Raw genomic sequence first — 17,849 nt, 5'->3', positions numbered from 1 at the left:
CGTCAAGTAAGAACATTGCATTCAAGAGACACTACACCGCCTATTTATGGTAGGTGAACAGCAAGGTTGAATCATCGAGTGCTTTCGCCCTTGCTGTCTCTACGAACAATCGAAATAACCCGTATGACTTATTACTGAGCAAGGTTGGTTGTACGAGTACATCCGCCCTTGCTTGTTTCTACAAAAGAAGAAGATACCCTTAACCATTTACTACAAAGCAAGGCCGAACGTTCGAGTACATTCGCCCTTGCTTGTTTCCCCGAAGCGTTAGAGAAGGTGCAAGCGTCCTGTGATGCTACCGCAACATTCAGACAAAACAAGGTCGAATGTACTCGTACATTCGCCCTTGCTTGTTTCCAAGAAGGAGGTGAGTGTGGGGTGTGTCTCACGCGTATGTCACGTGATCTCCACGTGACAGATCCCCCCTCGTGAAGGCGGTCGCCCCCGACTGCTTGATAAAAATAAAACCCCCAGAACGGTAACCCCCAAAAAGTATTAAAACCCTAAATCAGAAAACCCAACACACCAAAATAAAGAACAAACAAAAAATCCCTAAAACAAAAAATTCCAAACGAACACCCCAAAAGAAGCATTAAAAAAAAACAAAGGAAATGTCGTGTCAAACCTCCGCCACCTGTTCGAGGTGCGGTAGGAAGTGATCGTCTTGAACATCTAATTGTTCGTGGGCCCTCATACGGCCTCTCAGCCAAACAGTTTGGTAACTGAGATAAGTTGTTGCCACCACTAGTAATAGTAACATGATCAGAAGTTCAAACGGATATCTTGGCTCCGACAGCTGAAATTCTTCGGTCGTCTTCTTCATTAACTCTTGAATCTGGAATCCTGTCATTTCAGACGACGCACGAGCGCCGTCGTTTCGGCGCAGTAGGTCGCTGATGAAATTAATTGATGTGGCATTCGCCTTCGGGAGCTCAATGATGGCGACCGATTTGAACGTTGTTACATTAAACCCCACTGTGGCCAGCGTGGGTGCCACCAGAGGATCTAACGAGGCCTCCAATCGTCCGTCTAAACTGGCGGGGAAGACCCAGTCTTCCGTTCGAGCCGTACATCCAGGAGGGACATCAAAAATCCCAAACGGAGGCAGCAACAGTGATTGCGGGGGCCCTTGGCTGCTACCGATCGGACATGAGAACACCACCTCATGAGCTGTAACGGCTGAGAACACCCAGCGATTCTCTCCAAGATAAGCTACTTCGGATCCTTTCCATTCTTTAAATTGTTGTCTGCATTGCGTTAGCTTACGGTTGGCGTCATTGGTGAATAACGAAATCGCACAGGATTTCCGTGCTCCCCGTTTTCCTAAACCTGTATGAAAATTACAAATTAATCGTTCCAATTGTTTGCAACCCCGAACGTCGGCAGTCGAAAGTTCAATAAAAGTCTCCAAATCTGTGGAAACGGCCAGGAAATTCGGTAGGTCCCCGATCGCCACTCCATGGGTGCCATTGTCTGTTGCTCGTGGTAAACTGAAAATTTCAAACAGGGTATACTGCTGTGCGTGATCGTAGATCGGAATTTTGATAAAGAGACGAAAACGTCCCTCCACCGCTGCCACCGTCACCATAGCTTCACGATAGGTCACCCATAATTCTTCACTCGATACTGCCCAACCCAAGGGTAGTTGTCGATTAACTGCTTTCAACACCGAAGCCATTTGAGCAGGTGGAAATATCTGAGGCGCTAATCGGCCGTTTGCCAAGAAGGCCAACCCTTCGTCAAGAGCGTCTGCCAAGTCTCGAAGCCACTGCAGGCTCGCTTCCATCGACTCGAATGCTGTGTCTAGATTGATGAAAAAATCGAAATACTCGATCATGTAAGCTTGACGCTCTGCCATTCGTCCAAGCAAATTTTTGTAATTCTTTGTTAGTTCCGCCGTTTGCCCTTCCAACTCCTGGATCAACTTGGTATTTGTCCGGATCTCCCAAAGTGATTCGTTCACTACAGTTGCCTGCTGGTCCATCAAATGGACTATTTCATTTTCCCGGTGTGTAAGGCCGGTGATCTTCTTATTCAATCCAGCGAGATCAGCCTGGGTGGCTACTCCGAACAGCCACTTTAACGCTGATCCGCCGCCATCGATCACCGCTCGACGTTGTTTGGAAGGAGAACCAATGGCGTCCCGAAAAGTTGCTAGTCGATGTTCGGATTGATTTAATTCACGTTCAAACCAATGACACTTGACATCAAGTTTTTTGGCCGCCGATGCACCTTGTTGATTTCCTGTTTTACGGCATTTAACGGCCATGTCCGCGTACTCCTTCAGCCTCACTTTCAATGTCTGAACCACTGCCTCTGCCGGTCGTATATCGAGGTCTGTTATGACTGTCCAAAATGATTCTCCGAACGCGACACCCGGCTTTTCATTGAAAATCACGGTGTCTCGGACAAGCAACGCATCTACCTTGACTGACCCGAGAAAGGCCAATACACAAATTGTGTAAGGCAGCAACAAAGCGAGGTAACGATTCGGTCGACCAGCTCGACGAGCCGGCTGTATCCTTGTGGGGGGCGGGCCGGCCTGCTTGCTGTCTCTGGCTGACGAACTCCCCCAGATGACGGTACTGGATGGACGCTGTTGTCGGATAAAACTGCAGCCCTCTCACCGTGGTTTCCATTATCCGTACCCGTCTCCCGATGAATCCTCACAGGTGGTTGAGGGGCGTTTGGTAGAGGTGTCTCACGTGTCGCCTCTGTGGATTCCGTATTCAAATTTGGACCTCGTTCGACCAAGTCGTGAAAAAGTTTCATTTTTACGACGTGCACAATCTCCGATTTTCTTGATCCGGAACTTAACTTCACTTCGTAGTTCACGGGAGTTGTCTGTCGGATCACTTTGAACGGTCCTTGCCAGCGATGAAGCAATTTTTCTGCTCGTTTTACTTTTCGAAAGGGTTTGTACACCAGGACTTGATCTCCTACTTGAAATTGAAGCTCTCTGTGGCGACTGTCATACTCTCGTCGCTGGTTGTCCTGGGCGACTCCCAATCGCGTGTGCACCAATGCTCGAGCCTTCGCCAATTCGGTCACAACCTGGGTTGCATAATCCGGAGCCGTTCCCGACGTAACCAGCCGAGGGTTGGCATCCGCACCTAATTCCAAATCAATAGGTAACATTGGTTCACGCCCGTAAAGCAAAAAAATGGTGAATATCCCGTAGATTCCTGCCGCGCCGTGTTGTAAGCAAAACACACGTAAGGTAATGCCTCGTCCCAGTCTCTATGGTCCGCGCTGACATACATTGAGAGCATAGCCGCCAAGGTGTGATTCATTCGCTCAACCAATCCGTTTGCCTGTGGATGGTAACTTGACGTTGTCTTGTGGTTGGTTCCAAGATTCTTCATGACTTCTTGGGTAAGCTCAGCTATAAAACATTTCCCTTGATCCGAAATGATGGATTCCGGTGCTCCATGACGCAGCACAATTTGTTCAACGAAAAATGTTGCCACCATATCCGCCTTTCCGTTGGGCAAGGCCCGTAGTTCCACCCACTTCGTTAAGTAGTCAACAGCAACGATGATCATCTTATTTCCGGTGTTGGACATAGGAAACGGACCTAAGAGGTCGATTCCCACCTTTTGAAATGGACGTGCCACCTGAATACACTGCAGGAAACCGGCTGGTCGTTTGTTCACTCCTTTTCGACCCTGGCAATTAGGACATGATTGCACATAATTCGTAACATCAATCGCCAAACGCTCCCAAAAGAATCGATTAGCAATTTTCGTTAGGGTGCGTCGAACTCCCATATGCCCTGATATCAAGTCGTCATGGTATGCCTTTACGACGCGTTCCCGAAAGGAACGTGGGACGCACAGGCGACGATACTGTTTACCGTTTTTAATGGTCTGTAAGCATAGTCGCCCATTGAATAGACAGAAGTTTTTTAACGTTGCACGACCTGCTTCCAACTGGTCCATCAGACGACGCCACCGCGGGACCCGACGCTGCTCCGCAACGAATTCTTCCTCCGGTCCAAAATCGACCGATCTACCACTCCCCACAAGTCCTATGGCCACACAGCGATCTTCTTCTTGGTCTTCGGTCACGGGTAAAGGGCATCGCGAGAGGCAATCTGCGTTGTCATGGAGTTTTCCGCTTCTATACCGGATTTCGATGTCATACTCCTGTATCGACAAGCTCCAACGGGCTAGCCGTCCAGCGAGATCTCGTTTGGTTAACAACCAACACAGCGCCTGGTGGTCTGTAACTACCACGATCTTGCATCCCCATACATAACCTTTAAATTTTTTTAAGGCCCAAACCAAGGCCAGGCATTCTTTCTCGGTGATGCTGTAGTTTATTTCGGAGCTGCTTAACAGGCGGCTGGCATAGGCCAACGGATGTTCTTGCCCTTCCACTCGTTGTGCCAATACCGCACCAATGCCGTAGCCACAGGCATCGGGAATGATTTCCATTGGTAGGTCATAATTCGGATGAGCCAGGACTGGGGCTGCAAGCAGCGCTTGCTTCAGTGTGTTGAAGCTGGACTCCTGGTCAGGACCCCAATCAAACACTGCATCCTTTTTGGTTAACAAAATTAACGGGCGTGCAATTATAGAAAAATCTTTGATGTGTGGACGATAATAAGAGCACAGGCCAAGATAGCTCTGTACTTTCTTCACTTTAAGAGCCACCGTCTTTCCTTCGTTGCACGGTGGGAACTCCTTTACCGCTGCTAATTTGTCCGGGTCTGGACGAATACCATCCGCATCCACTACATGACCTAATACTTTCAAACTGGTTTCCGCAAAATGACATTTGGACACCTTCAACTTAAGGCCCGCTTTCTTTAAACTCTCCAATACCAACCTTAGTCGTTCGACATGGAGGTCGATTGTTGACGAGTACACTATAACATCATCCAAGTAGACGAGGCACGCTGTCCATCGAAGTCCGGCCAGTATAATATCCATGGACCGCTGGAATGAACTGGGACCGTTCGATAGGCCAAATGGGAGTACCTTGAACTGGTACAACCCATCAGCCGTAATAAAGGCAGTCTTGTGACGGTCCTCGTCTCTCACCGGAATCTGATGATATCCGGCTTGTAAGTCGAGGATGGAAAAAAATTCTGCTCCTTCCAATCGACTCAGCACATCCGCAATTCTTGGTAGAGGATAAACATCCCGTACCGTGACTGAATTCAGCTTTCTGTAATCGACACAGAATCTCCATGTTCCATCCTTCTTTCTGATTAGCACCACCGGTGCGGACCACGAGCTGTCCGAAATTTCGATAATTCCCGCCTCTTCCAAACTTTTTACTTGTTCGTTCACGATGGTTCTAGCCTTCCACGCGCTGGCATACGGGGCCTGATGGATTGGCGGGGAATCTCCCGTTTCAATGTTATGTTCGGATATGTTGCAGCGGCCTACTTCCGAAGCGTTTGCCGCAAAACATTCCAAATTTTCTTCTAGCAATTGGAACATTTTTTCACGTTTGTCTTTCGGAATGCCATGATTTACTTGTTTTTTGAGGTCGTCTATGAGTCTCCTCCGCTGATTCACTTCTTCCTTTGTTGGTGGTCTGGTCATTGGGGAGTTCTCTTCTTTTGTCGTTAGGCCACAGCTCAGCACTTCTCCGTCGTAGCCACTGATGACTCCCAATGTCGTCCCTTTTGGAATCCACACGCTAGTCGACGTTAAATTGGTCAACGGGGTGAAATCCACTTTGGCTGCCAGTAACGCGTGTCCCACCGACACTCCCTTGGTTTGTAGAAGTTTTCCTGATGGTTCGAAACAAAAGTTCTCCGCCTGTAAAGCTGGCGCTACTGTCCTCACATTGGCCACTGAGAAAGAAGGGATTGTTACATCAGCGTTGGTAATCAATTTAACCGACCGTGTTTGGTGATCTGTCCGCTGCGATGTAATGGCTGCAAGAGGCTGATCTCCAAAAGTAATTGAGGCCTTCGGCTCTCGATAATCGATTTGTACTTTGCCATACTGTTTCAGGAAATCATTGCCCAAAATCAAATCAATTCCGTCCATCCCAAATACCACCGCTTCGCCAGTTGCTGTTCCCATTTTGTGGTTGACCGAAATGGTGGCTGCTCCCATCAACGTTGCTTGTTCTCCATTAGCCATCACCACCCGCGGTCCGTCCCATGGACGCAGCACGAACTGGGATGCACGTAGCAGCTCCGGTGATATAACTGTCAGTGCTGCCCCTGTGTCGACGACTGCCATTACTTGCCGTGTTCCACAAGTGACTTCTTCTCTGATCAGCTTGCTGAAATCTAGTCTAAGGATAGGTTGCTCCTTTATCTCCTCCTGTGTTGATGAATCTGCAGTCGTCTCGGCTAGCTGGGACACGATGTTGATTGGCGCGGGAGGACCCAACGGCCCTCTCTGTGGGCCAGGAGGACCTGAGTAGGATCGTTGTCGGAAACGAGCAGATTGCGGATTTTCCCAACAATTCCGGGCCATGTGCCCCGTTCCGTTACAACAGTAACATTTGAGTACTCCGTTATTGTTTCTGTAGATTCTCTCCGACTCTCCCCACGTAACTGTCTTCTCGTTTCCTGGTCTCTTCGGAGGTGGAGTTGCTTGAATCTTCAAACTTTCTACCGCACCTTGCAGTTCTTTAATTACTTTCCATAGTTCCGTATCAGCCACAGTTGGAGCTGGTTTTGGAAGGGTCCGAATGAAATCAATTGGAACATCCGCCACTCTGGTTGCTGCCACCCCGAGCACCGCGTCCGGCCAGTTTCGTCTATTGGCCAAGAGCTTGGCATCAGTAAACCGTTTCGCCGCCTCTAAAAATTCTTCGCCTGTTTTGGGTTGTAACGGGTACAATTTTTCGACCAACGAGGGCCGTAATCCCCCAAAAAGATAGTCGACTTTGGTGGCTTCCGCCATTGTTGGATCCACCACCCTACAAAGATCAATAACATCGTAATAGTAGTTAGTTGTCGCTTCTTCGATACCTTGAACCCGGTTCCGCAAGCGTGTTTCCTGGAACAGCTTGTAGTTTTGTTGCTGAAATTCTTTCAAAAACAGTGTTCTGACTCCAGTTACTGCCGGAAGATCAGCTGCGTTGAGGCCAACCCCCGGTCGTATGGGTAAATCACGCCACTCCGTCGGAAGTTTGGAGCACAGGTACCATTTTCTTGCCGCTCCATCCAGATACATGCTGAAATTCGCCCTTAGCTCCGTATCGCCCCATTGATTGTACGCTCCCGTTGACTCGTAACGCTCAAGCCAGTCGAAGGCGTCATCTTCCGGCGTTGCCTTAAAGACCTTGGGACTCAAAAACTTTATCTGAGGAGGCATAATGCCAGTACCTGAATCACTATCGGTATCTGCAAATAACTGCTCCTCGTCAGTGCTGTCCCCGTTTTCCTCTTCTTCGCTTTCTTCGCTACTTTCGTGTGCGTTGTCAATACTCTTGTCTACGTTAGATTCTTCAAGATCTTTCGCAGTACTCTCCAACTCGTCGTCTTCACTTTTTTCGCTACCTTCTTTAACTGCCTCAATACTCTTGTCTACGTAAGATTCTTCAAGATCTTTCGCAGTACTCTCCAACCTTTTTCCGCCTGGATTATCCGCTGCCCACTTCCCACTACGTCCTCTGTGCTGTCCGGCTCAACAGTTTTTTCTTCCAGATGCTGTTCCGGTACCGGGCGCGTAGATGGAGGCAAAGGGTGTAAACGTCTGCTCGGATCCCTTGGACAACTAGGCCAACGTCGATTCGATGACTTTCTCATTTACCTCCGGCAAAAAAAAATGATTAATGTCTTTCTGCATTACAATACCTCAAAATCTTGTCACAGCAATAAACGATTTCCTTGAGAGAAAGCTAATAGAAACCAAATAGTCTTCCCCACTGTCAGCCGAAAACGTGGCTCCGTATCCAACAATTTAAGATTTGGCACAACCCGTTGGTTAAACCGCTTGTGGTAGAGCCCCTAAACGATTTTCGCCTCTGACAATGAATAATACTATAAGATAAACTTCCTTGCCTTGTCTCCTTAGTAATGCTGCATCTCCACCATTTGTTACACTTGGGGGTGATGTGTAACACGAGTGTATTAGGACGTCCACACGGTAAGACGTCAAGTAAGAACATTGCATTCAAGAGACACTACACCGCCTATTTATGGTAGGTGAACAGCAAGGTTGAATCATCGAGTGCTTTCGCCCTTGCTGTCTCTACGAACAATCGAAATAACCCGTATGACTTATTACTGAGCAAGGTTGGTTGTACGAGTACATCCGCCCTTGCTTGTTTCTACAAAAGAAGAAGATACCCTTAACCATTTACTACAAAGCAAGGCCGAACGTTCGAGTACATTCGCCCTTGCTTGTTTCCCCGAAGCGTTAGAGAAGGTGCAAGCGTCCTGTGATGCTACCGCAACATTCAGACAAAACAAGGTCGAATGTACTCGTACATTCGCCCTTGCTTGTTTCCAAGAAGGAGGTGAGTGTGGGGTGTGTCTCACGCGTATGTCACGTGATCTCCACGTGACAATATACACGGTAAAAAATTGAATACCCCACTGTACTACACTTCTTTAAGTGTACCGGTGAAAATGTAGTTTCGTGGGGTATCGGGCATATATTTCTTTTAGTGGGCTTACCCACATATTAGTGTAGTACTTGATAAGTGTGCGGTACACTTATCAAGTTCTTTGTAGGAATTCGCGCGGTAATCATCAGCCACCATGTTGTCACTGCGTTGTGTGTTTCAGTGTGCAACCCTCCTCAATATTATTATATATCAATATTATATTATTATTATCCTCAAATGGATAGCTGGTGGATTTAAATGGTTCACCACAGTACTCGGTCTAACCGAAAAAATGAAAAAGTAAAACTTATTTTGAAATTTTTTTTTTCAAATTTTTTTGTTTCAAATTTTATAGAATTTATAGATCTTTTCAAGAGCTATCCATTTCTATAAGATTTATGACGTTTACACCTATAACTAAGTCGCAAATAATTTTTATGATTTTTGCTTGATGTAATTGAACCATGCCATCCTTAGCACAGGCTACCCAAGGATAGTAATACGTTGTACTTAATGTTTGTGATGCTGTAACCTATGTATAAATACAATATAAAATGTGATTCACATCACACGAAGAAATAGTTTGATGAATATACCTTGGCTTTCAGCACGACTGTGTTGCTTGTCAGCTCTAACCCACTAAAATCCCTAAACCATTGGTTATCCAGATTCTGCTTCATGGCAGCAATAAGTTCTTTTTGAACTTGCAGTGGTTCTCCAGTATTTCGACTTTCTTCATTTTGAAAATAGTCAATTAGCTTAGGCCACGTCACTGCCGGAACAATTGGAATGGCATCACGATTTTTTTTCCAAAGATTTTCGTCAATCCAGTTTGGATCATAAATTTTCAACGACGACAAAAGCTCTAACAACCGATCGGTTCAAGATTTTTTGAAAATATTGAAAGTTCAGGCATTGTAAACTACACGCATTACAAAAATTGTTCACTTTCATTCGTTTCCCACCAAAAATAGTAAAATTGCCAATGCTTTTTTGTTTGAGGTTGCACCAAACTGGGAGAAAGACCTATCCAAGATGGCAACCTCGAACCACTCTATACCGATACCGATGCAAATTTGATGGTAATGGTGAAATGTAATGAAGAAAATATTACTTAGTGGACACAAATCTTTTTCAAAGAGGTGATATTTTACACTTACTGGAATTCTTTAACCAAAAGTTAAGGATTCTAAGATACTCTTAATTTAAAAATACAAAGAAACAATGTTTTTGATTAATCTTGTATTTAGGTTTTCGAAGCAGTAGCAGTAGCGAGCGCCAGATGGTGTCGTCGTAACCCTGGTTATTCCTCTGATTAGTTGTTGCCAGGTAACGCTTCACCGCCATAGGAGGTATTCGAGTTTACAGGCCTTAAGCATTAAGTAGGCCTTGGTTGTTCTAAGGGATCGGCCCCGACCCTAATCGGGGCGCATTTTGCCAATCGGGTTTCGAAATTCGGGGCTCAGGGCGGGGCGCTCTGGGCTCGGGTTGATAATTTTTGAACCCCAATCTCAATCGGGGTTGTATCGGGGTTCCTAATTGGGGATGCAACTTCGATTGCAATCAATCGATCGAGTCGAAATCAATTATTTTGATGAAAATCGGGGAGTTCATTTCGGTTGCCCCGATAAAACCCGACCCAAATTCGTAGTTTGAATTCAGGCGCCATTTTTGAAAATGGCGTCGGGGAAAGCGGGTTAGTCTCGATTTTTGCCCCGCCCCGCCCTGGCTGACGAAATGGCACCCCGATTCAGCCCGGATTGCCTTTTCCTGGGGAGGGGCGGTTAACCCGATTATGGCTAATCGGGGCCGATCCCTAGTTGTTCTTGCCAGAGATAACCTTGGACTACTCTAACTTAAGGACGGGAATCTACGACATTTCCTATAAAACCCATGTAATTATTTTTTATTTTTTATTAAATTAAATTTTTTTAAATAATTATTGACTGATCAACTGTCCCTATATTGAAAACTAACCCTTAAAGTGATATTAAATATTTTCTATCAGAAAATAGGGAAATTGGGTGGGCCGCCGGTGCCATCTGGGAGCCAAAAATCCTAACTCATTGCTTGTTTTCTTTCTACAATTTCAAGTTCAGTTGTCAATCAGCAAGATCATGCGATTTTAGTTGATAGATGGCACCCGAAAATTTCGAGTTCAGTTGTCAATCAGCAAGAACTTGCGATTTTTGGTTGATAGATGACACCGGCGGCCCGCCCAATTCTCCCTCCTACCAAAATTAAAATCACAAAATCTTCTTAAATGATTCGTTTTATAAAGAAAAAAAATTTATGGTTACAATTGCCTTTTAAAGCTGCATTTAAACATGTTTTTTTTATTTTTTTATGAAAATAGCCCACCCGACACCCTTTAACAAGGCGAGATAGGGAAAGAATCCCGTCCTTAAGTTAGAGTAGTCCATAGAGGTAACGCGTCAGCGTCATCGCCATAGGTGGTATTCGAGTTGACACTTTACAGGCCTTAAGCATTAAGTAGGCCTTGACATAAGATAACGATTTATTTACATAAGCTTATCGTTTATAATATCGCTGAAATTCCTAGCTAAAGCTATTAGAGGCATAATGATGTTTAAATAATCTTCGCAATATATATATCCTACCAAAAAAATTTGTAAAACGTTATCTTGATTATGTCCATCATGGTATAGGAGTTATATGGTACGCGTACTCGAGAGGGCGAAAGTGGGACAAAAATTGGAATCGTCTGTTTTGGCAACTCTGGCCGGGTGTGTAACTAGAGGGCCTACTTTAACGTAGGCTCTTATAGGACTACCCCCACCTACCACCGACCTACCTACCTGAAAAATAGCTGATGGGTCATTACTCGGGTAGGTGCTTATCAAGCGGTTTTCTTTCGTTTAAAATACCCACTTTAAAAGATATGGTCCAGCCTTAACTTAAAATAGGTGTGCAAGTGAAGGAAAATAAATAAAACTATGATGTATTGCAAAAAACAAGTCAAATAGGGTACACAGTAATGATATCGGGTTTTGGATCCGGTTCCACTACCCGAATGCCCATGAGTGGAAATTCACAATTATTACAGTAATTTTAATGAAATTATACCGTTGCTTAATTAAGTAATATTCTAATAAATGAAAACAAAATTATAAAGTTAAAAGGCATTGTATTACGGAAAGGAAACAGAAAGAAAAATAAACAATAAACATAAATAATAACAAACACAAAACAAAAAAAATAACGGCTCGGGGTTTTGTGTTTTTGCCTGACAGGGTTCAGGTCCCTGAACGAGATGGAGTTGCAACTGAATGCGAAAGGCAAGTTGCGCTAGTATAGCGAATTTAGCTGCCTATCTCTTGCTGCAAATTGAGGCCAGGGACCTGAACCCTATCAGGAGTTGTCGTCATGTTTTTCCTGACAGCGTTCAGGTCCCTGAACGAGATGGAGTTGGTGGAAGCACTGATTCTATTACAGTGCCGGTCCAGTTATAGAACCGCCTAGCTATGGAACCGGCTCGGTTATCGAACCGATTTTTCTTTGCCGTGTTTCAGCGCCACCGTTGGCCGTATTATGAACTATATCGATTTTCTATGGCGGGAATGAATGGGTTTTGCCTTTTAAAACATGCAAAAAAATATTACTGTAATGGGTTTTATCTTTTTAGGCAATGTTGTACATCGGTTCAATGACCCAACTAATAATAATAGGCGTTAAAGTTATTCATACCAAATACAATAATAATAGGCTGTAAAGTTATTCATACCAAATACAATAGAATACAATAGTTTCCTTTATTCATTCTTATCTTCTAGCACCTTGTTCCATTCCAGTCCTTCTACCAACTCTGATTTCTTTTTCCTTCTGGGATGACAACAGTTTTTCTAGTTCATCTAACCACTTCCTCTGTGGATGGTCCCCCACCAATGAAGATACACTAGTATCTCACCATTCATAGCCATAGACTATATTACACATATATTAAAAATTTTTTTAAGTTAGTCATAGCAGCGGTTCGAACACGGGACTCTAGATCCATAGCGAACAGCATTACCACTCTGCTATGTGCCCTTACATTCTTTGACCATCAAAGTTTGAGGTATGAAAGAACCGACGATAGGTGACACTAAGATCGGGTGCTTGGTTATAGAACCCTTCAGTTATAGAACCGCGCACAAGCCGGTTCTATAACTGGACCGGCACTGTACTCTGGCCAGTGCTGCCACTTTGGTGGGAAGTTCCCACTTTCTGGGATTTTTGATTTCCAAAAGTGGAAATGTGGGATGGGCTGGGATTGGGATTTTTGAAAAAAGGTGGGATTTAGAAGTAGAAGATAATTAGATAAATTATTTTGGGGTTTGGCCAAATGGCCAGTTAGTGATAAAAAGTGTTATTGTCTTATTGAGTAATAGTAATAAAAATATTATTGGCTATTGGGCAACCTTGCCAAATGACTGCGCACTTGCGCAGTGCTTCAGTGTGCAGACGACAGTTTTTTGTGTTTCAATTTGAAAGTAATGTAAACAATGGCCAATAAACCAACCAGTAAAGAATGTGAAGTGAGTAAACAAAATGTTTGCAAAGGGAGTAACAGTCAACCTAAACCTATGCACCCTGTAAGTAAATCATTATGCCAAAAGATAGACTATTCGTAACTTTTTCAAGACAAAATTTTGAATCTTTTTCTTCTATTTTCTTTAGATGTTCTCCAAAACTAAAAAGAATCAAGTCGTTAACAACAGTTCAACAGCACAACAACCATTAAACATTGAAGTCAACAGTTCAAGTGATACACAAGAAGTCATTGCCATTGTCGATACAGTTTCACAAAACTGTTACGTTACAAGAAATGATGAAGCAATATCCTTAACTGAAGACAACATTGCAACATGAACACTGAGTGCATTATTTGAAAGATTTACGGTTTTAAATAAGTTCTGTGATCGTTTAAAAACTGAAAAAGAATGGAATGCTCATGCCCTACTCCCTACGTCTGCTTTCGGGGTTCTAACTGAGTCCGCAGTTTTTCGCTTGCCTGCGGAAGAATATTGGCAAAAAGTTTTTGCAAATCACGAGGCCACTTTCGCTAACTTGTGCGTTTGCGTTTCAATGCTTTTTAGTTTAATCGTTAGTAACGTAATTGCAGAAAGAAAATTCAGTGAACTTAACAATACTAAAACGGACAAAAGAACTAGTATAGATGATGATACCGTAGTTAGTCTAATGAGAATAAAGTCTTGGTTAAAAGCTCATGATAAGAGTGCTGATGAAGTCAATATCACCGACGAATTAGTCCAGGCCGTTATTAAAGTAAAATCCAATGCCACCATTCCAGATTCTAAGTCATTGTAAGTTTTGTGCAATAGACCTTTTACTAGTTTTATATGATGCGAAATTTCCCTCCCATGTGCCATGTCCTATATATCCTCTATGCCATTTGTTTCACCAAGACAGTTTAACGCTCGATAAATAAAATACAATTTAACCCTGAGTCAGAGACTTATATTTTGAAATAAAATTTTGGGAAAATAGGTGGGATTTCAAAAAAACAGGCGGGAAACGTGGGATTTTATAAATGAAAAAGGTAGGATTTCCTTGGGTTTTTAATCGGAAAATGTGGGAAAATTGGGATTTTTTACATGGTTCCAGGGGATTCCGGGTTTTTTGGCGTGGCAGCACTGACTCTGGCTCTGGGAAACGCGTACCATATAACCATGGTATAAGAGCTTAATGGTAGGAACACTCCTATCCCTGAAAAGTGTCGTCGTTTTCAGGAATGTAGTTGGCGCTGCTAAACAACGTAGTCGAGATTGTTAGGGAGGTATAGGAAAAAAACATGTTTTTCGATTTTTTTTTTTAGTTGTAATGTTTTCATAGCTACCAAAATTTTTATTCCTATAGAAAATAGCTTTATATGTACTGTTAATTTTTCAGAAATGAATTAAAATTAATTTGTAAAAAGTTATGAATTTTGAAAATTCGCTTCTTTTCAAAGCCCGCCGGGCTTATGGGGGGCAATTTCCCCCCAAAGCCCGCCCAAGCCCGCCCAAAGCCCGCCCAATTTTCCCCCAAAGCCCGCCGGGCTTTGGGGGGAAATTGCCCAACCAAGCTTCCCTTATATACGCGCCAAAAATGTTCAAAACCCCGTTGGTAAAAGTAGCGATTTTTCAAAATTCATAACTTTTTACCTATTAATTTTAATTCATTTCTGAAAAATGAACAATACATATAAAGCTATTTTCTATAGGAATAAAAATTTTGGTAGCTATGAAAACATTACAACTAAAAAAAAAATCGAAAAACATGTTTTTTTCCTATACCTCCCTAACAATCTCGACTACGTTGTTTAGCAGCGCCAACTACATTCCTGAAAACGACGACACTTCAGGTATAGGGGAATCCGAGAGGAGTGTTCCTACCCTTAAGCTCTTATACCATGATATAACTCCTATACCATGATGTCCATACTTCGTGATTATGTCTGTCACTGAGTTACCTGACCAAGCTGTTCCATTACAACATCAAATTGCAGGACATAGGCATGAAAAAGGAAACCTTTACACTGGTATGGAATTAAATAAGTTTTTATTTTATTTTTATTTATTTTTCTTATTAGGTATGTTAAAGCATATTGATGGGTATGTTATGAAACCAGTCCAAAACAATCAAAGGGGAAAAACAGAAATTGAGTTTTATGAGCAAGTATTCCAATCTTCTCATCCAACACTATCAAAACTTAAATGTCTTGTTCCTCATTTTTTTGGTTTACATCAATTTGTTTCTGATACAGCTGGTAAAACAATTTATATTAAAGTTACATGTGTTTCCTGCAATATATAGTTTTTTTTTGTACCCCTCCAGTTCATTACTACATTAAAATGGAAGACATTGCTGCAGGTATGTTGAAACCATGCATTGCAGATATCAAAATTGGGCGCCAGACATGGGATCCTCATTCGTCTCCAGAGAAGCAATTTACAGAAAATGTAACAGTTCTGCATGTATTCAATCCTTTTATTTTCCTTATGATGATATTTTATTTGGATCAGTAGATGAAATACAGTGGTACAAAACAACCACTTGCATTCTGTATACCTGGCATGAGTATCTATGATGTGGCATCAGACCAAGTGCTAAAATTGGACAAACACTATGGTCGTAGCTTAAACAGTGACACCGTAAGAGATGGTAACTTGTTAAGTCTAAATGTGCTATTTTAAAAAATCTAAATTTTGTTGATTTCATTATAAGCTCTTCGGCTATACTTCAACAGGTAACAGTGAAATGCAATCCATCTCAGTTTTGTTAAGTGCAAACGTTTTTATATTACAGTACACAAATTGTGGAAAAGCGTTTACTAGCAGAGATTCTGCGACAATTGAATACAGTTCGTGTGTGGTTCGAAGAGCAACGCCACTTTTTGTTCTACGCCACATCTTTGCTTCTTGTATATGACGCAGATTTGTTAAAAGAACGAAGCAATGTTTTGAACGTACGTATTCGCATGATCGATTTCGCTCATGTCTACCCAGCTCACAACTCCCGCGATTCAAATTACTTGGAAGGTCTTTGCAAGTTAATTCAAATAATCAGTTCAATTCAATAATTTTCAATTCATTCATGTAATATATGAGAAGTGCAATGCATGTCACGTATCTAACGGAAGACGTTCTGCCATCAATTGCTAATACGAATAAGTCATGCACATCTTCGAATTAAAAATTGCTTTTTTTTTTTGCTTTGCAGTTTTACGCAACCATTCAGCAATAGTAAGAATTTAAGGAATAAAATGTATGCAAAAATTAAGTAACAAAAGTACAATTTGAAATCATATTATTGCATTAATTTGAAGTATTCAAAATTGTTGGTGTATTATACTTTCCATTTGAAGAAAGACATCTGCCACGAAACAGTTGTTTTCAGAAAATGTACTATGCTTCAAGTCCTTCAACGAAAATGTTTGCAATAAGCCAACAGAAAAACATACCGGAATGCTGACGTTCTTGAGCAAATCATTTAAAAATGGAATAATTTATCTGCGACGGAGCCATCAAAATTCCGAACTCGGTTTTGTAATAGCCAGCCGTACAAATCAGGCCCTTGTATTTTCCGATATTCTTTTTTGGTAGTCACGGCGCAGTATAAGTTTCTTATTTTAACTGGTTAGTTTGTTAACCCCTAAATTGCTTACGTCTTGCTTGGAACGACGAAGGAAGACGATGCCACACCTTGAACGGGAAAACTTGAATTGAAAGTCATTGACCCGCGTACCTCCGTATCCTGAACTGAGCTCTGGTCCATGCATTGCGCTTGTAAAGTAGTAATATTTTATTACAAAATGCTGAATTCTGGATAAAATTACGAAATTATCGTTTTTAGATATGATTAGTTAGATATGATTTTCCTGCAAGATTGCAAGGACAAATAAAGCTGCGCTTATTCGATTGATAAGTAAAAGTAGACACCAACGCACCTTAAATCTGTAACCTTGAAACTCGTTCAGCATTGAATTTTTTTTTACTGTTTAGCAACGATTTTTCGAATTATACGTTCTTTACGATTTGTCCCACATCCAAATTCTTATGGTTTTTCATAGCAATAATTTGGGGCACCGATATTGATATTGAAATTTATTCCAACTGTCACGTCTCACAAAATACGCTTCGTTTTATGCAAATGAAGGAATTCTAGTAAGTGGTCGTCGTACCGTAGTCCAAAACAAAATAAGAGCGCATGTTGACCTCGCTTTTTGTTTTGCTTTTATGTTACTTGATCGGTTTGACTTTCCCAAGGTCAAATATTTCTTTCTTCATGTCACTGGCCAGCTTGCTCACTCTACAGGCTTTCCAGTTACTGCTTTGACTTTGTCAAAGATTTCGCCTCATCGGATTTGCTGTTCATTTCAAAAATTCTCTTAGCAATCGATAATGCAAATAGTACATTGCATTACAAAAAAAACCAAAAAAAACAGAAAAAAACAAAAACAGAATGAAACCTTGAAAATTCATAATTATTTAAAAATCACGTCATCTTTCAGCCAGGGATAACAGTGTTCTTCTGAATCACAGCGTAGTTGTAGTTGACATGTTGGGTCTTTCTGCTAAGTCGCCAAAAGAAGCATAAAAGCTAACGGCTGAGGCATCACATATAAATGCTGCACACGACCTTGTCGGTTGCAATGAAAACATCGTCTCTCTCCATGATGATCCAGTATCAGGGGACGAGTTTGTGAGATAGAGAAAGGTGCGTTGACCTGGCGGATGGAGGTATATTCTTGGTTTGCACCTGAAGAAAGGGAGAGCGAGAGAGAAGAACACTGTTTGTGTGTGTGTGTGTGT

The 17,849-nt window shown here is 42.5% G+C and overlaps 1 protein-coding gene across 1 annotated transcript; it reads left to right on the top strand.

Moving 5' to 3' along the window:
* Window positions 1-14,917: 14,917 nt before the first annotated feature.
* LOC116936222 (inositol polyphosphate multikinase) lies at window positions 14,918-16,344 on the top strand. The gene is made up of 6 exons (XM_032943388.2): window positions 14,918-15,076; window positions 15,128-15,304; window positions 15,373-15,497; window positions 15,564-15,699; window positions 15,763-15,784; window positions 15,844-16,344. Exons 1-6 carry the CDS (start codon window positions 14,989-14,991, stop codon window positions 16,115-16,117), a joined length of 822 nt encoding a protein of 273 aa, XP_032799279.2. The 5' UTR covers window positions 14,918-14,988; the 3' UTR covers window positions 16,118-16,344.
* Window positions 16,345-17,849: the final 1,505 nt, after the last annotated feature.

The sequence above is a fragment of the Daphnia magna genome, linkage group LG9 (genome assembly GCF_020631705.1).
Source record: "Daphnia magna isolate NIES linkage group LG9, ASM2063170v1.1, whole genome shotgun sequence".
Taxonomy (NCBI): domain Eukaryota; kingdom Metazoa; phylum Arthropoda; class Branchiopoda; order Diplostraca; family Daphniidae; genus Daphnia; species Daphnia magna.
Note: the sequence above shows the minus strand (reverse complement) of the source record. Positions and strands in the feature narration are given on the sequence as shown.

What these genes read in the sequence shown, in the direction of transcription:
- LOC116936222 (XM_032943388.2), top strand. Translation starts at nt 14,989, where the DNA reads ATGTCTGTCACTGAGTTACCTGACCAAGCTGTTCCATTACAACATCAA. An exon ending in ATTTGTTTCTGATACAGCTG is followed by an intron (nt 15,305 to 15,372) that starts GTAAAACAATTT and finishes GTACCCCTCCAG; the next exon opens with TTCATTACTACATTAAAATG. An exon ending in CTTCGGCTATACTTCAACAG is followed by an intron (nt 15,785 to 15,843) that starts GTAACAGTGAAA and finishes TTTATATTACAG; the next exon opens with TACACAAATTGTGGAAAAGC.